This window comes from Myotis daubentonii, chromosome 8, assembly GCF_963259705.1.
Source record: "Myotis daubentonii chromosome 8, mMyoDau2.1, whole genome shotgun sequence".
NCBI lineage: Eukaryota > Metazoa > Chordata > Mammalia > Chiroptera > Vespertilionidae > Myotis > Myotis daubentonii.
This window is the reverse complement of record NC_081847.1, coordinates 37,512,601-37,534,399: the sequence shown is the minus strand read 5'-3', so window position 1 is coordinate 37,534,399 and position 21,799 is coordinate 37,512,601. Positions and strand designations below refer to the sequence as shown.

Genomic DNA, 21,799 nt, shown 5'->3' with positions numbered 1-21,799 from the left:
GTAGTTAATATATAGGTCTAGTGAAAACGACAAACCTACTCGGCCTACCTCAGAAAATCTCTAAGCAAGCTGTATAATAGTCTGGAGTGAGAAGAAGAAAACAGTGCCTCCAACACAGACTACTCAAAGTGTTTTTATTATAGTACATGGGCTGGGACTGATGGGATAGGGTAGATGTGGGCAACCATTGCCCTGATTAGCATCGGATGCCCATCCCGATAGCCATGAATGTGCCAAAGGTGCCGCCACTCTGCATCATGGTTTTCCCGATGCCGCCCATCAGCTCCCGACCCCGCATTCCAATCCTGAGAGGAGGAAACCAAGATGGGGCCAGTTGGGACCAAAAATATTGTATATGGAGAAATATTAACTGCCCTTTTCCAACATGTGCTTCTAAGGATGAAACATGCACTCCAGAAGTCTAATAGGACATTAGCCCCTCCCACCCAGGATCAGTAATGACAAGTTGAAAAGGATCTATCAGATACTGCCTTTAGTTTCTGAGAGGCTGCAAATGCAGTGTCAAGTACATGGAAACCATTTTTTTCTGCTGGTTTTACCTCTAGAATCTGTATATATAACCCAATAATAACAGCTGTCTTAGATGGTTTCCTAGTGTTAAAAGTGACTCTGGAGCCCTAACCGGTTTGGCTCAGTGGATAGAGCCTCGGCCTGCGGACTCAAGGGTCTTGGTCAAGGGCATGTACCTTGGTTGCGGCAGCACATCCCCAGTAGGGGGTGTGCAGGAGGCAGCTGATGGATGTTTCTAACTCTCTATTCCTCTTCCCTCCCCTCTGTAAAAATCGAATAAAGCCGAAACCGGTTTGGCTCAGTGGATAGAGCATCGGCCTGTGGACTGAAAGGTCCCAGGTTCGATTCCGGTCAAGGGCATGTACCTTGGTTGTGGGCACATCCCCAGTAGGAGGTGTGCAGGAGGCAGCTGATCGATGTTTCTCTCTCATCGATGTTTCTAACTCTCTCTCCCTTCCTCTCTGTAAAAAATCAATAAAATATATTTTTTTAAAAATCGAATAAAATATATATTTTTAAAAAGTGACTGTGGAGTCATTTTATGGACTATGTCAAGTATAAAAGAATTGTGATAACAGCATCTAGCACAGTGATTGACACAGAAAGTGCACAGTAAGTAGTAACTTTCAGTCTGAAAAACTGAGAATAGTCATTTATATGAGAATAGTCATATATGTGAAAATGACATTTAAGGTGTAAAATTTATCTGCTTCATTTCTACATCCTGTTGCTGCTCAACAAGTTTCACGATGTGCAATTGGAAATAACAGCAACGACGGTCGTAACTATTTACTGAGCACTTAATATGTGCTATATTCTGTGCTAAGTGTTCTCTGACTTGATCCTTACATCTCTATGAGGTAGGTGTTACTGACCTCATTCTACACTTGAGGAAACCCAGGCTCAACTTGCCTAAGGTTACAGACTAGTAAGCGCTGGAGAGGAGGGATTCCAACCTGTCCTTCCACACGGAAGGTGGTTAGGAAACGTCTCGCTCAGAGGTCAGGGAGATTGCCACGCGTTAGTCTCCATTCAGGCGGCAGGCCAAGTGGAGTGGGCGGGAAGGTCCGGGAGTCCCACCCCAGGTCACCACCCGCGCCCCTCACCTGAGGCAGGAAAACGTGCCGAAGAGCGCCCCGGCCGCCATGCCTACGGCGCAACCCATCACAAAGCCCATCTTCACACGGTCGAAGCAGCTTGGCTGGGACTGTCCATAGGGACCCACGGCCACCGGCATCTGTGGGGTTCGAGGATCAAGGAAATGCAGGCCTGGCCGCCAGCCCGAGAGTCGGGCGGGGTCAGAGGAAAAGGGGTTGGGGAGTGGACGTAAGGGCTCGAGGAAGCTCGGGAAGGAAAATCCGCGTGTAACCCGATTCCATCACCCTCTTAGTGTTCCGACCCTCGAGCCCCCACCTCACCTCGCTCGCGGCCTCGGTCGCTCAGTCTACGTCTCACACGGAACGCAAGGCGGAGCGCGCTGGTGGCCCGAGGAATCGCTTCCGGGGCACTGAACAGTACTTCCGGGAGTTCGTAGCTCAGTACTGCAGCCGCTCGGGGCGAGGGGCTGTGCCTCCGGGACCATGTTGCTGCGGACAGCTTGGAGGCGGGTGGCTGCGGCCCTGCCAGCGGCTCAGGGGCCGAGTATCGAGGCACCCACTCGGGGTCTGCGCCTGCGCGGTACGCTCCGTGTCCCGCTTGCTGCTTCCCTCCCAGGTGGCGCTCCTTCTTTCTCCTCCGCGCTGCGACGCACCTGTGAATATTCCGTAGCCTCCCTCTTCCGCCCCTACCCAGACCCTCTGACCCTTCCCCTGGGCTTCATCCCTCCAGGTTTCTCAAGCTGGCTTTCTTAGTGCCTTCGCCGCCACCCACTCAGATCTTATCCCACTGGCCTTCCGAGCCTGAGGCTCGGCCTTCATTCTTCTAACCAACTTTTAGAGATGCTAGTGGTCCAGCAAGTGACCTTCAAAGGAGAGCTTATGTCTCCACATCCCTTCTAAATGGCTTTGCCATTTCAGAGCCTTCCCAACTCCCAACGGTGCAACTTTAATAATGTCCCAACATCCACCTCCAAGAGCCCTGCCTTTGTCCCTTATCTCCTTTTACAGTTTGCTCAAATCCTGATGTTTTCTTTCCTTTTTCATTAAGATTCAACCCCAGTAATCCTTAAACTTAACTCACCTCCATCCCGGCTTTACCTTCTGATGTCTTGGATACCCTGTGTCCATAGTCACTTGGCCACTCTGTTCCATATTTTTGGCAGTTGCAGACCATGCTCCCCAGTCTGCTGTTCCCTCAGATACAGCCACTGCTCCAGAGATGGAGTCAGTGCTGCGACCTCTGTATATGGATGTGCAAGCTACAACTCCTCTGGTAAGGATGGAGGGGCAGCTTTCCCCATGCTGTTTATAGGAATTTTATTGTAGAAGTGACAATGTACAGCAGGGGTTGAATTCTTGTAGAGCTAAGAGCCATTGATGGATGTGTTCAGGAAAAAGCAGTGAGCTAGGAGTTAGGAGGCTTAAGTTGCAGTCCGCTAGAAATGACTCAACTACTTACAAGCTATTGATCTAGGTCAAATCACTTCCGTGCAGGCATTATAGTAGTAGTTAAAATCATGGGCTCTGGAATTAGCAGCACTGCTATTTAGTAACTATGAATGTGGGCAAGTAGTAAATGGATGAAAAGACATAAAACAGCCCTTAACAGCGTGGCACATGATGAGCACTTGAATATTAATACAAGATTTCACCAATATGTGGACTCTGTCATGTCCTGGCCCCTTGCAGATCACATTTCCTGGTAGGAATGTAAATTCCTGTAGAAATGGCTGTCAGGACATGACAGTGTTTATAGATTACCCAGGGAGATGGTAGAATAGCCTGATTTAAGATGGATTGGGAGTGGGAGTGAATTAAGTTGATATTTGGTTAGTACCGGAGGGGCTGGAAGAATGTTGGAGCATAATCTGGGCATTGTCTGAAGGGTTGGGAGTTTGTTGAGGCAGGTCTGAGGAGATGGAGTGGGGCCTAAGTTAACTATGGGCTCAAGAAGACTGATCTGTTCTTTTGTGCTCAGGACCCTCGGGTGCTTGATGCCATGCTCCCTTACCTAGTCAACTACTATGGGAACCCACACTCCCGGACACATGCTTATGGCTGGGAGAGTGAGGCAGCCATGGAACGTGCTCGCCAGGTTAGTACAGAGGAATCTGGGAGGTCCTGATGTCATGGATTTAGTGGCCTGTGGGAGGCATTTCCTTCTTGGTAGGTATGGGTGGAGGTAGAAATGGTTTGGGACTCTTTAAGAGATTCAGAGAGCAGGCCTTGGAGTCCCTCTAAAGCAGCGGTTCTCAACCTGTGGGTCTCGACCCTGTTGGGGGTCGAACGACCCTTTCACAGGGGTCGCCTAAGACCATCGGAAAACACATATATAATTACATATTGTTTTGTGATTAATCACTATGCTTTAATTATGTTCAATTTGTAACAATGAAATTGGGGGTCACCACAACATGAGGAACTGTATTAAAGGGTCGCGGGATTAGGAAGGTTGAGAACCACTGCTCTAAAGACATTTGATTAGTTCCCACATTCCCTAACTAAATGACCTTTGGCAAGTTATTTAATTTCTCTAAGCCTTAGTTTCCTTACATTGCAAATGAGATTGTAACAGTTCCTACTCCCTAGGACAGTGATGGCGAACCTTTAGAGCTTGGCGTGTCAGCATTTTGAAAAACCCTAACTTAACTCTGGTGCGTGTCACATAGAAATTTTTTTATATTTGCAACCATAGTAAACAAAGACTTATATTTTTGATATTTATTTTATATATTTAAATGACATTTAACAAAGAAAAATCAACCAAAGAAATGAGTTCGCGTGTCACCTCTGACACGCGTGTCATAGGTTCGCCATCACTGCCCTAGGGTTATTGGGTGAATTAAATGAGACAATGCTAGTAATGGGTTTATTAATCCAATGCCTATATATATGATGAGCACAATAGTGCTTTTTTTTTTTTAATACAAAAATTTTAAAAAATATATATTTTATTGACTTTCTACAGAGAGGAAGAAAGAGGAATAGAGCCAGAAACATCGATGAGAGAGAAACATCGATCAGCTGCCCCCTGGGCACCCCCCACTGGGGATGTGCCCCCAACCAAGGCACATGCTCTTGACCGGAATCAAACCCGGGTCCCTTCAGTCTGCAGGCCAACGCTCCATCCACTAAGCCAAACCAGCCAGGGCTAATACAAATTTTAAAAATTTATATTAGAAAAAAAAATTGATATTAGAGCAAGGGAAAGAGAAAGACAATCGGTTGCCTCCCACATGTGCCCCGACTGGAGATCAAACCCACCACCTTTTCGTGTACGGGGTAATGGTTCTACCAACACTGGCCAAGGCTGAAATAGTGCTTTTTTTTTTTTAATGTTTTTATTGATTTTAGAGAGAGGAAGGGAGAAGGAAAGAGGAGGATAGAAACATCAGTGACAGAGAAACATGGATTGTCTGTTTCTTTCATGCCCTCTACTGGGGATTGAACCCACAACCACGGCATGTGCCCTGAATCAAACTGTAACTTCCTGGTTCATAGGTTGACCACTGACCCACACCAGCCAGGCACTAGTACTTTCTTTTTCTTTTTTTGTTAATCCTCACTCGAGTATATTTTTCCATTGATTTTTAGGGAGAGTGGAAGAGAGAGGGAAAGACAGAGAGAAACATCAATGTGAGAGAAACACATCGATTGGTTGTCTCCTGCATGTGCCCTGACCAGGGCCCCACATCTAGGAGGAGCCTGCAATCAAGGTACATGCCCGTGACTAGAATCAAATCCGGGGCCCTTTGGTCTGTAGGCCAACGCTCTATCCACTAAGCCAAACCGGTCAGGGCACACTAGTACTGTCTTAAAATCAGCAATATTGTCCTGGCAGGTGTGGCTCAGTTTGTTGAGCATCATTCCATGCACCAAAAAGTCACCAGTTCAATTTCTGGTCAGGGTACATACTCAGGTTTTGGGTTTGAATCCCAGTGTCTCTCTCTCTCTTTCTAAAATCAATAAAATCAGCCCTGGCTGGTTTGGCTCAATGGATGGAGTGTCGGCCTGCAGACTGAAGGGTCCCAGGTTCGATTCCAGTCAAGGGCTCATGCCCGGATTGCGGGCTCAATCCCCAGTGGGGGGCATGCAGGAGGCAGCCAATCAATGATTATCTGTCATCATTGATGTTTCTATCTCTCCCTCTCCCTTCCTCTCTGAAATCAATAAAAATATATTTTTAAAATAAAAAATAAAATCATATTTAAAAAAACACACCAGTATTATCATTATTATTATTCTTTTGTTTGGGGCTGGGAAAGAGCCTGGGATCTGGGATGTAAGTGAGTTTATCCTTGTCTGACCCTAGGAGGTGCAGAGCTTCTTGGGCAGTTGATAGAATACAGTGGAGCGCTTCTCGATCTAGAGCTCTGTCCTAGCTGTGTCCTGTAGTCAAGTACTTTCCTGGGGAACTGATGTTACTTATCTCTGTTTCTTGGCTTGCAGCAAGTAGCATCTCTCATTGGGGCCGATCCTCGTGAGATCATTTTCACTAGTGGCGCTACTGAATCCAATAACATAGCAATTAAGGTAAGGGGTCATATTGGGGCTTTCTTGACTTGGGATATGGTATCTTTTTGTCATCTAGGCTCATGCATGTATTTCCCAGCCACCCACTCCCACCCTATTGTGAAGAGAAGACACATATACTCTTTCTAATTTGTTGCTTCCTGCCGGGGTCCAACCCCAGCGGGTCCAGGGGTCCCCAAAGGCGTGGACGGAGTCGGCGAAGAAGGAATGACACGGAGACAGCGTTCAGTTGATCAGCAGCCTAGCCAGGATCTCTAGCCCGGATCTCCAGCCTAGTTCTGGTCTGGATCTCCAGAGAGGTTCTGCTTAGGATCTCCAGCCAGGTTCTGTACAGATTCTCCAGCCAGGTTCAGTCACCAGGTTCTAGTCAGGTTCTCTTGCCAATTTCTGTAGTCAGGTTCAGTCCAGGATCTTTTGCCATGTTCTCTCCAGTGAAGTTCTTCTGTCTCTAGAGAATGTTCTGTGTAGGTTCTGTGCCTAGGTTCTGTCTCTCTTGGTTCTGTGTTCTAAGTTCTGTGTCTTTCTGTCTTGTTACATCTGTATTTATACCAGTTGATTCAAAGGTTAGGGCGTTTCTTATCTCCATTCCAGGGTGTAAAGATTATGTAGCTTAAGCATGATTGTTCATAGTTAAAGTGATTAATTACCCGCCTGGCACTTAGTTGAGGGGTTTTATTCCCTCCCTAACTTCAGGGGAAAATCCCTACCTGGGGATTCAACCTTTCTCGGAGAGGTGACCTTGGTTAAAACACAGCGCCAAGAAGGTGAGCAAACATATTAAGAACCGTATGCCATATATGCCAGGTCCCTTGAAACAGCAAGGATGGACCGGCTCCCGGCAGCTTCCTTCATTCCTTTGCCATCTAAAATCTTTGCTCCTATTGAACTGAGTTCCATAAGGTAGTTGGATAGAAAAGGCAGTGGCTCTTGGGCCATTAACCACTTGATTTTTTGGACAGCAGCTACTTCACAAGAGTGGATAATGGTGACTTAACGCTTTTCCCCGTCCTTTGGATCTAGTCACAGTGAAGTCCAGAATGCACTTATAATTGGGCATGTTTCTCAGTTTCACCCTTGTATGTATGATTTCACAGCTGCCTTCCTCTCAGCCTTCCCTTTTCTTTCTGATCAGATCTGTTTGCAACAAGTACCTCCCATTTCTTTAAATGTCCCCATTTTTTTTAAAGTTCTGATTACTCTGGTACCCTCTGCAAGCATTCACTTGGTCACCCATTCTAGGATCAGCACAACTCTACCCTTGGGACATACAGATATTTGGTACTTATAAAAGTAAAATTCCACTCTCAATAGTTATGTTGGTGTTTCATAGAACATACTCACCTTTGATTGAGCCTGGTTACCAGGATCACTTGTATAAATACCCTGGTTCTAATAAATTGTGGGCTGCTATAAGTTCAACTCTGGGTTTACCCCCTCTCACCATTGTCTCTCACCTGTGCGTCCAATTATTTTATTTTATTTTTGTGTATTTTATTTTATGACCTGTCCTGAGTGTAAGAGGCCAGGGACAGGCTCCAGAATCATCCTGCCTGATTCTGTTAGCAGGAAATCGTCCTTTCTTTGGACTATAGAGACCACAGAGCCAGATCCCCTATGGGGATGGTTTCAAAAATGTGAAAATGTTTGCTTTGAAAGGTCCCACAGATCCCAAACCTAGAGGTTAAAGATTGCTAAGGATAGTTGTGACATTGTCCCCCTTAGTGGCCTGGATGGGTAGAGTAAATATCTACCTGCTATTAGAGCCTTCTACACTGTGGGTAAATGAGATAGGAGACGGGGCAACTTTTAAATGTTTTCCTTTTGTTTCTTGTCTTTGAGAACATGCAGTTTTTATGTTTTAAATTTGGCCTAATTAGTTTATATTCTTTTATAGTAATGCTCTATGATAAGCTCTGGAGGAATGGGGTTGTACATTTTATTTCTTTAATTTTTAGAAAGTAATTCATATATTTGTAGTATGATTTTTAACTCTTTAGAAAAGTTTAAAATAAAATATGTCTTCCTCCCCTATTCTAGCCCCAAGTCCTGCTCCGAAAAGTTAATTATATTATAAACTAATTCTGTTTATTGTTTCAAAAACCCCACACACATATATGAATATGCTTTTAATATTTTCACAAACTGTAGCATGTCATATTTATTCTTCTGTAGCCATTAATAACATATCCTATGTTCTTCCATTTTAAACTCCATTATTTTTACTATAAGTACATTCTTGTTTATGGAGTTGTGTTATCACAACTTAGTATTCATTTTACTAGTCATTCGCCTGGATGTGTTTAACCTTCCCATTTTTCTTGAGGATTGTAAATATAACTAAAGCATATTTTGTCTCTATAGCTTCTCTGTTTTTTGAAATATTTCCCTAAGGTAAACTCCCAAAAGAGGAATCACAGTTAAAGAATGTGAATACAGCTTTTAAGACATCTTTCTACTCAATTCTCTGAAGACTTAGAGCATAAATACTGCCATTAGCAAGGAATAAGTGTATGAGTTTCACTTCTACACTGCCAGCTTTGGCAATCAGTATCCCTATATTTACATGTTTTGCTATTTAAATAGAAATAAATGACAGAGGCTTTTGCTTGTGGTGGTGTAAGGGTAGGCATGTTCCCTGTTTTCCATCTGTGAATATATTTGGTCTTTGTTCCCTGTTCCTGGTACAGAGCTTCAAAAAGCCTTGGAGTTTCCTGAATGACAGGATTGTCATTCCTTATTCAAAACAAGCTTCTTTGTACCATTTCTGAGTTTATGGTAATGAGGTAATTCGTGTGGGCCCTTAGTTTCAAGGGACAGGCTGGCTACTCCAGAAAGATCAAGCATGTGATTAAAAGGTTGGAACTTCCCACTCTCCTGTCCTCTGGGGAGGAGAGTGGGGCTGGAGATTGGATTGGGCCCAATGGCCAAAGATTTAATCAATCATGCCTATGTAGTGAAACCCCCCATAAAAACTCTGGGCAGAGAGGCTTGCAGGAGCTTCCACATTAGTGGACTTATGGGTGTGTGGAGAAGGTGGTGGCATGCCTAGATTCCAGGAGGAAAGAGCATGGAAGCTCTGTGCCCCTCCTCACTCTAGACCTCACCCTATGCATCTCTTCCATTTGGCTGTTCTGAGATGTATTCTTTATAATAAAACCCTGGTCATAAGTACACCGCTTTTCATGAGTTCCGTGAGTTATTCTAGGGAATTATTGAACTTTAGAGGGCTGTGGAAGCCCTGAATTTGTAGCCAGCGGGGTAGAAGTATGGCGGATGGTTGTGACATCCAGGACTCGCAGTTGGGTTGTAAGTGGGAGCAATCTTCTGGGACTGGCCCCTTACCCTGCACTAACTCTGGGTCGTTAGTATCAGAGTTAAATTGATTTGTAGGACAACCAGTGGGTGTTAGAGATTTGATGGTGGAGCACACGGCCTTGCCCACTCTCCCTTCACAGATGGGATGGAGGTCATTGCCATCTTTGTGAGAATATTCTCCTTTCTTCCACCACCACCAATTTGTAGGGGGTGGCCAGGTTTTACAGGTCACGGAAAAAGCACTTGATCACCTCCCAGACAGAACACAAGTGTGTCTTGGACTCTTGCCGGTCACTGGAAGCTGAGGGCTTTCAGGTCACCTACCTCCCAGTGAAGAAGAGTGGGATCATTGACCTGAAGGTAGGAGTGGCTCTTGGCAGGCGTGGAAAAATTGGAGCAGCATGGCTTCTGCCTGTGTATCTGTATCTATCTCCAGCCTTAGCTCAAGCTTGAAGGACTAGATCTAATGACGAGGGTGGGGCTTAGAGAAATAGGCCTGGCAGAGAAACCAAGATTATGTTCCCTCTGAGTGTGTACCATCTTCCTTTTCTCTGGAGGATGTATTTCTCAGCTTTGTTGCTGCTTCCTGGTTCGTGTGGGAGTCACTGGATGTGTGAGCAGGATGCCAGGGGCTGATACCGTGGCAAAGCTCTGGCCTCCTCCCCTACTCTAAAGAGGAGGTATAGATTTTTAGAAAAATATTTCCCTTTTTGTATTATGTCCTTATGTGTCCATTTTGGGTAGTGAGTCCAAGCATCTTGTCCACCAGAGTTTGGATACTAGCATCCCTAGACAAATCCTAAGATGTAGTATGTAGACAGAACCCTGTCATGTACATTTGGAATTAAGGAGGGAACATAACATTACATGAAGGTAGGAGAAAGTGAGGCGGCGAAATCTCTGATTGGTTTACAGAATAGTTAACAAGATTATGTGCTCCTTTGAAGGTGGTCACACCTCTGAGAGGTGTGGAAAAGAGGATTATTCTGGCATTTCGAAGGTGTATTAACCTAGATGCCCAAGAACAATGGACAGGGCTTGCTTAAGGCAAGATAAACCTTTCATTAAAGAAGTTAGAGGTCTAGGGCATGTGTACCCACCAAACCTGCCCAGTTAAGATTTTTTTTTAACTTTTGTTTTTTTTAATTCAGTTAGGAATTTTTTAAAAAATCTTCACCTGAGGATATTTTTCCCATTGCTTTTCAGAGAGAGACACATCAACTGGTTGCCTCCCACATTTGCCCCTGACCAGGGCCAGGGAGTGAACCTGCAACCCAGGTATGTGCCCTTGATCCAGAACCAAACCTGACCCTTAAGTGCTCAAGCTGATGCTCTAACCATTGATCCCACCGGTCAGGGCCAGTTAGGAGTTTTTTATCAGATCACCCTGTGAGATTATTCTTGGTCACTGATTTTTTACAGCACCCCTTTTTGTTCACAAGTTTTATAAAGAACAAGCACTGCCAAAGTGTTTTGGTTTTTATGTCAAAGTGTTTTTCAGTGTGGCTGTACCATTTTACATTTCCATGAGTAATGTGAATGATACAGTTTCTTTGCATCCTCCCCAGCAATTTTGTATTATCACTATTCTGATAGGTGTGTAGCCAAAGACTAAGCTTGCCCACATTCTAAGTTAGGGAGTACCTGGTGGTGCTGTATAGCCTCCTTACTCCTGATATTCTTAGGAACTAGAGGCTGCTATCCAGCCGGATACCAGCCTGGTCTCAGTCATGTCTGTGAACAATGAGATTGGAGTGAAGCAGCCCATTTCGGAAATAGGTGAGTGTCGTGGTGAACCCTTATGCTTGCCCACCAAGCATCTGAGTAGCGGGAGGGGGCTGGGAGGTGTAACACTTTATAGAATACAGTAAGAAAATCTGGGCAAAGAGATATACATGATACAGCCAGTATTTGAATCCAGGTCTAGTATCTTTTATGTTCTTTTCATTTTACTGCAGTTGGTGTAGTAAAAAAAAAAAAAATCCCCAAAAACCTCTACTCTTTTTTCTTCCTCTGTTTTCAGCTTTGAACATCTCTTTATTATGCTAACTTAGAGCCAGACTCAACCTCCTAGTCACATTAGCAAATTCATCTGTTACTCTTTACCTCTTTTAAATAAAAAGGGATATGAAAGTTGATCTGATATGTTGAAAGACCAGTGTTGAAGAGAAATGATTTATTACATGGTTAGGGGCTAATGCCAGATGCAGTTTTGCCTTAGAACTCATGGAACATTGTGGGATCACTGCCAGGTGACTTCCCAACATTGTGCTATGTTCTTTCCCTCTGTTCTTTCCTCAGGGCGGATTTGCAGTTCCAGAAAGGTCTATTTCCATACCGATGCAGCCCAGGCTGTTGGAAAAATCCCACTTGATGTCAACGACATGAAAATTGATCTCATGAGCATCAGTGGTCACAAAATCTATGGTCCCAAAGGTACCAGCCCCTCCTAGAGTTCCTCTGCTCTGTACCTTCCAGTAAACCCTTTGATAGGTGTTTCTTGTGTTGTAGGCGACACAGCACCAGGTAACTAACTGGTGGGGTCAGACCAGACCTGGGTTCAGCAACCTCAGTATTTGGGTTTGGCTAGGAAAGAATTTAGAGCCAAGACCCAAACTATAAGAGAACACATATTTAGTAAAGCACAGAGGTAGAAAAAGTAATTCCTAGGAGAAATGGGCTTAGGAAACAAGTTATAGAGGTAAAGGGAAAACCCTTGAAGCTAGGGAGTGAGGAAGATAATGGTAACATGCCTTGGGGGTGGGTAGAGAGGGATAGGGAAAGGGAAAGGCATGGTCATGCTCTGGGGAGGGAGAGAGCACTGGGTGGAGATTTTATTTTATTTATTTATTTATTTATTTAAAATATATATATTTTATTGATTTTTTTACAGAGAGGAAGGGAGAGTTAGAAACATCGATGAGAGAGAAACATCGATCAGCTGCCTCCTGCACACCCCCCAGTGGGGATGTGCCCGCAACCAAGGTACATGCCCCCGACCAGAATCGAACCCGGGACCTTTCAGTCCGCAGGCCGACGCTCTATCCACTGAGCCAAACCGGTCAGGCTATTTATTTATTAAAAACGCATTTTAGCCGAAACTGGTTTGGCTCAGTGGATAGAGCATCGGCCTGCGGACTGAAAGGTCCCGGGTTCGATCCCGGTCAAGGGCATGTACCTGGGTTGCGGGCACATCCCCAGTAGGAGGTGTGCAGGAGGCGGCTAATCGATGTTTCTCTCTCATCGATGTTTCTAACTATCTCTCTCCCTTCCTCTCTGTAAAAAAATCAATAAAATATATTTAAAAAAAACAACAACGCATTTTTTTTGAGAGAACATTGATTTGTTGTTCCACTTATTTATGCATTCATTGGTTGATTTTTTTTAAACATATTTTTTATTGATTTTCTACAGAGAAGAAGGGAGAGGGATAGAGAGCTAGAAACATCGATGAGAGAGATCGATTAGCTGCCTCCTATACGCCCTCCACTGGGGATGTGCTCGCAACCAAGGCACATGCCCTTGACCGGAATCGAACCTGGGACCCTTCAGTCCGCAGGCCAATGCTCCATCCACTGAGCCAAACCGGTTCGGCCATTGGTTGATTTTTTAAAAAAAATATTTTTATTGATTTCAGAGAGGAAGGGAAAGGAAGAGAGAGATAGAAACATCAATGATGAGAGGGAATCATTGATCGGCTGCCTCCTGCACGCCCCCTTCTGGGGACTGAGCCCACAACCCCGGGCATGTGCCCTTGACCGGAATCAAACCCAGGACCCTGGAGTCCACAGGCCAATGCTCTATCCACTGAGCCAAACCAGCCAAGGCTATTTTTTTTTATATATATATTTTTATTGATTTCAGAGAGGAAGGGAGAGGTAGAGAGAGACAGAAACATCAATGATGAGAGAGAATCATTGGAACCTGCAACCCAGGCATATGCCCCTGACCAGAATCTAACCCAGGACCCTTCAGTCCACAGGCCCACACTCTAGCTCTATCCACTTAGCCAAACCGGCTAGGGCTGGATAGAGATTTTAGGGGAGGTCCCACAGGAAGATCTTATTAGAATATTCAGCCCAGCTGGCATGCTCAGTGGTTGAGCATTGACCTATATGAACCAGGAGGTCATGGTTCGATTCCCAGTCAGGGCATCTGCCTGTGTTGCAGGCTTGATCCCATTGTGGGGTGTGCAGGAGACAGCCAATCAATAATTCTCTCTCATCATTGATGTTTCTATCTCTTTCTCCCTCTCCCTTCCTCTCTAAATCAATAAAATCAACAAAAATATATTATAAAAAAAATATTCAGCAGCTTTCCAGATGTGTCCTTTCAGGGTCTAAGTCTCAACTGCAGGGGGTCTTTAGTCAATGCAGCTGGTCCTGAGGTCAGCCATGGGGTCGCTGGTCTGGTTTTGCTGCTTTTCTGGGCCTGGAGCTGAAATACAACTGAGGCCTAGATGTTATCTCTAGGGAGGAAAGGTCAGGGGGTCTAAACTGCATGACCAGCAATATGCTAGGGGAAGAATAGTCACCCTGGGGGGCGAGGTCCAACCCTTTAACTGTCCTTTGCTGGGCACCCAGGACTTTCTGCCCTGGTGACCTTCTGTACCTGGCACATGGTCCTTGCTCTGCTCATGTCTATCTAACTGCCTATTACACTTGGAATCATTTGGGACTATTGTGATCTCAGAAGTTGTAAATTCAGAGTGCCTTGCAGAATTCAAGTGTCATTTATTTATTTATTTATTTATTTATTTATTTATTTATTTATTTAAATTATAAGATAAAGTAATACGGAGGTAGTAGAAGTAAGCCAGCTGGGCTGCATAGGCTCAGGAAACAAGGTACAGCAGCAAAAGAAGGGCCTTTGGAGCTTAGGAGCGGGAAAGGCAAATTGGGGTGCCTGGGTAGAATAAGAGGGGGGCAGGGTGTGCTCCTATTTGTAGATCCTCATAGTTACTATGTAGCAGACCATTTTTCCCTGTTCTCTTTAGAAAATCCTTAGGAAGCATATAGACATTGATTTGGTTGAGGAACAGGGAATAAGTCCAGCTAGCTTGTCTGACCCTTATGTTATGCAGAGCAATGTTTTTGAGTCCTTTATTCCCCTGTGTTTTTCAGCAGTTCTCAACCTGTGGGTCGAGAACAATGAAAATACATCCTGCATATCAGATATTTACATTACGATTCATAACAGTAGCAAAATCACAGTTATGAAGCAGCAACGAAAATAATTTTATGGTTGGGGGTCACCACAACATGAGGAACTGTATTAAAGGCTCTCGGCATTAGGAAGGTTGAGAACCACTCAGAGGATGATTGTGTGGGCTTAAACGTACATCTCTTGGTGTTTGTTCTTAGACTTAGTCATCTGTGTCCCTGTTAGTCTTTCAAGAATATTTGTCTATTCTGTATGGTCCTTTTGATTAGGAATGTTTTCTAGCTGAATTCTGCTTATTCATCCCAACTTTGTAAAGATATTGTTGTCCTCTATTTTATAGAGGTGGCCATAAAAAACAATTCCTCTTCTGTCTCTGGGGTGAGGTCCTGTGGTGGTTGGTAATGCCAGTACACTTTCTGTGTCTGCAGGTTTTATCATCTGAGTATACATCCTGTGGGAAAAGGTGTGATAGCTCCTGAAAGTATGTAATATGACTTCTTCTAAAGGTTTCCAGAGATTGCGAAGAGTGTTTTTGTGAGCTATTATTTTAAAAAGCCCAACTGCCATTCTATCTTTACCTAAAGTTGCCTTTATTAGCTTTAGTTGAAGATACATATATTTTGATAAAACCAGTTAACTCATTGAGCAGAAGCTCTGCTCTGCACTTAAATCTGTAAAGGTATTGTTCACTATCCAAAGTCCTGCTTTCTGAACTCAGGATCTAAGTAAATTTAGACAACATGCTTTCCTTCACTATTCAGACATGGAATCTGAGCATTTTCTCCCCGAACTTAACAACTGCAGAGATTCAGATAGTATAGGATGCTTGAATTTGATGAAAAATGAAATATTTTTTGATTCGTGTAGTTTGGTAGATAAGTTATTTTAAAACTGGGGTTTCTTGCCCTAGCCGGTTTGGCTCAGTGGATAGCGCGTTGGCCTGCAGACTGAAGGGTCCTGGGATCAGTTCTGGTCAAGAGCATATGCAGGCTCAATCCCCAGCAGAGGGCATGCAGGAGGCAGCCAATCAATGATTCTCTCTCATCATTGATGTTTCTATCTCTCCCTCTCCCTTCCTCTCTGAAATCAATAAAAATATATTTTAAAAAAACACTGGGGTTTCTTCATGATAACGTGTTTTTTTTTTTTAATATATTTTATTGATTTTTTACAGAGAGGAAGGGAGAGAGATAGTTAGAAACATCGATGAGAGAGAAACATCGATCAGCCGCCCTCTGCACATCTCCCATTGGGGATGTGCCCGCAACCCAGGTACATGCCCTCGACCGGAATCGAACCTGGGACCCTTCAGTCCGCAAGCCGACGCTCTATCCACTGAGCCAAACCGGTTTCGGTGATGATAACTTTTTATCATACCCACAATCTCTGCCTAAAAACTTGTTCTGTGTGAGTGGTGAACTTCATCAAGTACCCACTCTATTAAAAAAATTCTTGCCTGGCTGGTGTGGCTCAGTGGTTGAGTGTCGACCCATGAATCAAGAGGTCCCCAGTTCGATTTCCATTCAAGGCACATGCCCTGGTTTCAGGGTTGACCCCCAGCAGGGGGCTTGCAGGAGGCAGCTGATCAGTGATTCTCTCATCGATGTTTTTATCCCTCTCCCTTCCTCTCTCTCTAAAATCAATAAAAACATACTTTAAAAAATTATTGACTACTTTAGTGACTATCTTTGCACATCTGTGCTTATATTTTGGTATGAAATACTTGTAAGTGGGTTTGCTAAGTCATGAGTCAAACATATTTCTAAGTTTTATAGACCCTGGGAGATTATGCTATTTTTTTTTACTTCCATTTTGATTTTCTCCTGTTTTTTCTTCTAAGGATTTTTTTAAAGCTTCTTAAAAAAAGTTTTTATTGATTTCAGAGAGGGGAGGGAGAGGGAGAGATAGAAGAAACATCAATGACAAAGTAACATTGATGGGCTGCCTCCTGCACGCTCCCTATTGGGGATCGGGCCACAACCCAGGCATGTGCCCTGACCACAAATCGAATCAGTGACCTCTTGGTACATATGGGTCAACACTTGACCATTGAGCCACTCTGGTCAGGCTCCTCAAAGGATTTTTTTTGTTGTTAATCCTTTTTTGTTGTTGTTAATCCTCATCTGAGGATATTTTGGCATTGATTTTTTTTTTTTAGAGAGAGTGGAAGGGAGGGGGAGAGACCGAGAGAAACATTGATGTGAGACAGACACATCAATTGGTTGCCTCCCACAGAAGCCCCTACCCTGTTAATCCTATCACTGGAGGATATTTTATTTTCCACTGAGTTTTAGAGTGGAAGGCAGTGGGAGAGACTGAGAGAAACATTAATTGGTTGCCTTCCCCATGCACTCTGATGGGGGGTGGGGATCAAGCCTGCAACCAACGTATGTTCCTTTGACTGGGAATCGAACCTAAGACCCTTCAGTTTGCGGGCTAACACTCTAACCACTGAGCAAAATTGGCCAGAGCTCCCCCTTTGTTTTTTAACTCACAAGATAGCATACTATACTCATTGTTCTGCATTTTGCTTTTTCCACCTAACAATACATCTTTTTTTAAAAAAATATGTTTTTATCGATTTTTTTATCTGAGAGAGGAAGGGAGAAGGAGAAGAGAGAGAGAAATAGAAACATCAATGGATCAGTTGCCTATTGCATGCCTCCTACTGGCATGTGCCCTAACCAGGAATCGACTGGCAACCTCTTGGTGCTTGGGTCAGTGCTCAACAACTGAGTCACACAGGCTGGGCATATCTTTTTTTGGGGGGGAGGGGCGGCATATCTTTTTTTTAAAAATTAAAGTATACGCCCTAACCTGTTTGGCTCAGTGGATAGAGTGCAGACTGAAGGGTCCTGGGTTTGATTCTGGTCAAGGGCATGTACCTTGGTTGTGGACTTGATCCCCAGTAGGGGGCGTGCAGGAGGCACGTGAGTGATGTTTCTCTCTAACCGATGTTTCTAAGTTTCTATCCCTCTCCCTTCTTCTCTGTGAAACTCAATAAAATACATTAAAAAAATTAAAGTATAGACTGTTAAAATTTTAACAGTTTCTAAGAGTGTATTTTGGAGATGTTACAGCAGCCGTACAAAAGGAGCTTTCTCATTCTTGTATACACCTGCTTTGTATTTCATGTATCATAATGTATTTGCCCATACCCCTGATGAAAGACATCAAAGTTGTTTCCAATTTTTTTTTTTTTTGCCATTGTGAGTAATACCGCATTGGGTGATGCCATTTTACACATGCATACGGAGCTACTTTAAACTTAAAAATGAGTCTTGACTCCTTCTGGCAGAGTCCCTCCTGATGTTAAATAATTTTGATATGTATTATGCTTTTATTGCTGTTTCTTCTTTTCCTCCCAGCTTTTTTATTTTGAAAAATTTCAAGCTTATAGAAAAGTTGAAAGAATATTTTGACCCCTTTGGAAAGTTGTATTTTATTTCACCTGTATTTTTCTTTTTCTCTTTTATGTAACAAACTTTGTTTCCCAGGGGTTGGTGCCATCTACATTCGCCGCCGGCCCCGTGTGCGTGTGGAGGCCCTGCAGAGTGGAGGGGGGCAGGAGCGGGGTATGCGGTCTGGGACAGTGCCCACACCCTTGGTGGTGGGCCTGGGGGCTGCGTGTGAAGTGGCACAGCAAGAGATGGAGGTAGGGAGAGAGCAGTTTCCTCTCACAACCTTTTCCCCTGTGCTGGGTCTCCTGTTAGAAGCTTCTCAGCATGAATGAGTCAGATCTCTGCCAGAAGAGGAGGTTTAAGAAAACTGTCTTTGTCCCAGTGCTGCTGGCATCTTGTTTTGGAGGGAGGTGTTGTGGGCTCCAAAATCCAGGTCCCTTCAGTAGTTATCAGCTCATTTATTTCTGGGTTATTGGAACCCAGGTGTCCAATTATTTAGCACCTTTGCATACTAGGTGCTGTGCTCTGTGCTGGGGATACAGTGGTCTCCATGAGTAACATAGGACGATAGGTAGGTCTCATGCCCAGTCACTTCTGGACACAGGAGGAGGGCTCCTTGTCCTGTGTGTTTCCTTGCTGTTGATGGTCCTATGCTGAGTTCTCTCTTGCCTGTTCCTTAGTATGACCACAAGCGAATTTCAAAGTTAGCAGAGCGACTGATACAGAAGATAATGAAGAGCCTTCCGGATGTGGTGATGAATGGGGACCCTCATCACCATTACCCAGGTATGGACATGCTTTTTCTATTCCCATTCTGGAAGAGCCTGAGACTAGACTCCTCTCATAGTTATTCTCTTTTCCAGGTTGTATCAACCTCTCCTTTGCCTATGTGGAAGGGGAGAGTCTACTGATGGCACTCAAGGATGTTGCCTTATCTTCGGGGAGGTAAGTTGGACCAGATAGAAAGGACTGTGGCAGGACCGATTAGCCTGGCTTCTAAGTGTTATAACAGATTATTGAGCTTTCCAGCATAGAAATAACAGGTACAAGAGCTCTTGGTTAAGAATAAGGGTCATTTTGTAAGCATCTATTTATTTATATATTTTGTTAACCCTCATCCGAGCCTATTTTTCTATTGATTTTTAGGGAGAATGGGAGAGAGAGGGGGAGAGACAGAGAGAAACATCAGTGTAAGAGAAATACATCGATTGGTTCCCTCCTGCACATGCCCCAACCAGGGCCCAGGCAGGGAGGAGCCTGCAACCAAGGTACATGTACTTGACCAGAATCGAACCCAGGACCCTTTTGTCCACAGGCCAATGCTCTATCCACTGAGCCAACCCGGCTAGGGCATAAACATCTATTTTTTTAGCTAGCTGGGCACAGGCTGAAGTTGCCATTCTAGGAGGGCTTCTTGGGGTAGAATTTTGTACCTTTTGTAGTCCCAGGAGATGCAAGTATCTGTTCTAGTATTGTATTAGCAGTTCTGCTGTAGGCCTCCGGAATTGAAGTATACTTTAAAGGCCACCACGGGTTTAGCTGCCATCTATGCTGGTACAATATGGTGTATTCGGTCACAGGGGAGTGAACATGTGTTCTGCTGCCTCTTGTTGTCAGACCAGCTCTTGTGTCATTCTGTGGCAATATCCTTTTTTAAAGAGTTTAACCGCCATATGGGCCAGAGGAGCTAGATTTAAATCCCTTAAAGTGCCGGTAGCCTTGGCCCTTTAGCTCTGACAGATGAGAATGTCTCTTTTGTCTCCATGTTTTGACTCTAGGGACCTGGAAGGTGGGAGCAGGTCTGGGGGTTTGGGGCTAAAATCAGATGTTGATGAACTGAGCAAGGCTCTGTGTCTTTTTCCTCAGTGCGTGCACTTCTGCATCCCTGGAGCCCTCTTATGTCCTTCGAGCAATTGGCACTGATGAGGATTTAGCTCACTCTTCTATCAGGTCAGTCAGTTGAGCTGTAACATTTATGAAAGGCATCTTTTTGTGTGTATTTTATCTCCTGTTATCGTCTCCTCAATCTAGTTTTCCTTATTCCTTCTTAATTCTTTTTTTTTTAATCTTTAAATTCTTTATTAGTTAAGGAATTACAAATGTGTCCTCATCCCCCCCCCCACCCCATTAACCGCCCCCCACCCCCCCCCCCGGTACTCATGCTCTCATCCCCCTGTTGTCCATGCCCATTGGTTTGGCTTATATGCATGCATGCATATAAGTCCTTCTTCTTAATTCTTCATGAAAGTTTCTAGACCAATGATTCTCAGACTTCATTGAATATCACCTGGAAAGTTTGTGTAAGATGAAGATTTCTGAATCCTACACCCAGAGAATATGATTCACTAGGTCTGGAGGAGTAGGAAACTTCTCAGGTGATTCTGATGTGGCTGGTCCACAAACCATAGACACTCAGACCTAGAGGGGAAGGACCATGTTCTCTCCATGTTGTGTGTGGAGTAAATCCTCATTGAGTATTTGCTGAATGAATTTACCTCAGTGCTAGAGCTCTCATGCAGAGCTCTTCTCCTGTGCCCTTTTCAGGTTTGGCATTGGCCGTTTCACTACAGAGGAGGAAGTGGACTACACAGTAGAGAAGTGCATTTACCATGTGAAGCGTCTTCGAGAAATGAGGTATGCACTGTTGTACCAGAGACCCTTTGGAAGAAATGGCAGTGCTCATGCTGTGTTCACATGGCCGGAAACCAGTTTGCAAATAATTGAATTTTATAATTTAGAGATTCCACAAAACAAGAAAGTGAATATCTTTGGCTACTTATTTTCAGAATATGAAAAAATGTTTTTAAAAACTAAAGTACATAAATTCAGGTGTTTTTCAGAGTATTAATAGTTGTCCTTGCAGCAATATCAATACAAAATTTGTGATTTGTAGTTTAAGTATAGGAAAACTTCCTTTAATAAAGGATTCTTGGCTGCTGCTTCTCTAAGCCCTCCCTCATCCAATATCTCTTCTCTCTGGCAGCCCTCTCTGGGAGATGGTGCAGGATGGCATTGACCTTAAGAGCATCAAGTGGACCCAACACTAGAAGAGTGGGCCTCTGACTTTGTGCTGTCCTGGTTGCTCCTGCGTCATCACTGCACGGCACCTCATTACACCAGTGGGTATTTCATGTTCAAACCAGAATTGGTATAGCCCAGTTGACTTCAGCATCAGCTCACCTCCAAGGCAGAAACACAGGATCTTTCCCGGGTCTCAGCTTTTTTCATGGGAAGCACTCCCCATTTATCTCCAGGAGTCCTTCTCTGTTCTTACGATTGGTGGATGTCTCACCCTGAAGCAGAAGGAACATTTGTTATGACCTTGCTCTATATCCTTGGTGGAGAGAGCCAGAAGAATTAAAAGGAGGCTCTTTGTTCAGGGACCCTGATGCTATACATGGACATTTGAGTTGTTGCTTACTGCTACTAGCAAGACTGATTCCTTCAGGAACAAACATAATCAACTATGATTTAATCTTTTTTTGTGGCCTCAGAGGCCACCTCTTCATATCGACTGTAGATGGAACAGAAAGCTTGTCTTTCTGTTCTTCTTTTCTTTAGACCTACTGGAGCGAGAAATATCTATATGATACTACCCATTATTCTAATAATTTGTTTCTTTTTAAAAATTTGTTAATTTGCAGATTAGAGAAATAAAATCGCCTTCCTCTATTTACTCTGTGACTTTATGAGAGGCCCAGGGAGAATTCCAAGCTATGATTGGGAATTGTGGAGCAGACTACTACTCCACTTGATTTC

The 21,799-nt window shown here is 44.0% G+C and overlaps 2 protein-coding genes across 2 annotated transcripts; one reads left to right on the top strand and one right to left on the bottom strand.

Annotated features, from left to right (window-relative positions):
- Positions 1–117: 117 nt before the first annotated feature.
- On the bottom strand, positions 118–2,090 carry ROMO1 (reactive oxygen species modulator 1). The gene is made up of 3 exons (XM_059706017.1): positions 1,950–2,090; positions 1,638–1,768; positions 118–305 (listed from the first exon to the last, which is right to left on the bottom strand). The coding sequence occupies exons 2-3, from the start codon at positions 1,766–1,768 to the stop codon at positions 197–199; spliced, it is 240 nt and encodes a 79-aa protein (XP_059562000.1). The 5' UTR covers positions 1,950–2,090; the 3' UTR covers positions 118–196.
- NFS1 (NFS1 cysteine desulfurase) lies at positions 2,074–21,712 on the top strand. The gene is made up of 13 exons (XM_059706016.1): positions 2,074–2,208; positions 2,792–2,901; positions 3,607–3,723; positions 6,078–6,161; positions 9,684–9,836; positions 11,162–11,255; positions 11,778–11,912; positions 18,137–18,294; positions 18,721–18,826; positions 18,904–18,985; positions 19,907–19,990; positions 20,585–20,674; positions 21,024–21,712. The coding sequence occupies exons 1-13, from the start codon at positions 2,112–2,114 to the stop codon at positions 21,085–21,087; spliced, it is 1,374 nt and encodes a 457-aa protein (XP_059561999.1). The 5' UTR covers positions 2,074–2,111; the 3' UTR covers positions 21,088–21,712.
- The last annotated feature ends 87 nt before the right edge of the window (positions 21,713–21,799 follow it).

What these genes read in the sequence shown, in the direction of transcription:
- NFS1 (XM_059706016.1), top strand. Translation starts at nt 2,112, where the DNA reads ATGTTGCTGCGGACAGCTTGGAGGCGGGTGGCTGCGGCCCTGCCAGCG. An exon ending in GTGGGATCATTGACCTGAAG is followed by an intron (nt 9,837 to 11,161) that starts GTAGGAGTGGCT and finishes TGATATTCTTAG; the next exon opens with GAACTAGAGGCTGCTATCCA. An exon ending in GTTGCCTTATCTTCGGGGAG is followed by an intron (nt 18,986 to 19,906) that starts GTAAGTTGGACC and finishes CTTTTTCCTCAG; the next exon opens with TGCGTGCACTTCTGCATCCC.
- ROMO1 (XM_059706017.1), bottom strand. Translation starts at nt 1,768, where the DNA reads ATGCCGGTGGCCGTGGGTCCCTATGGACAGTCCCAGCCAAGCTGCTTC. An exon ending in GGCACGTTTTCCTGCCTCAG is followed by an intron (nt 306 to 1,637) that starts GTGAGGGGCGCG and finishes TCCTCCTCTCAG; the next exon opens with GATTGGAATGCGGGGTCGGG.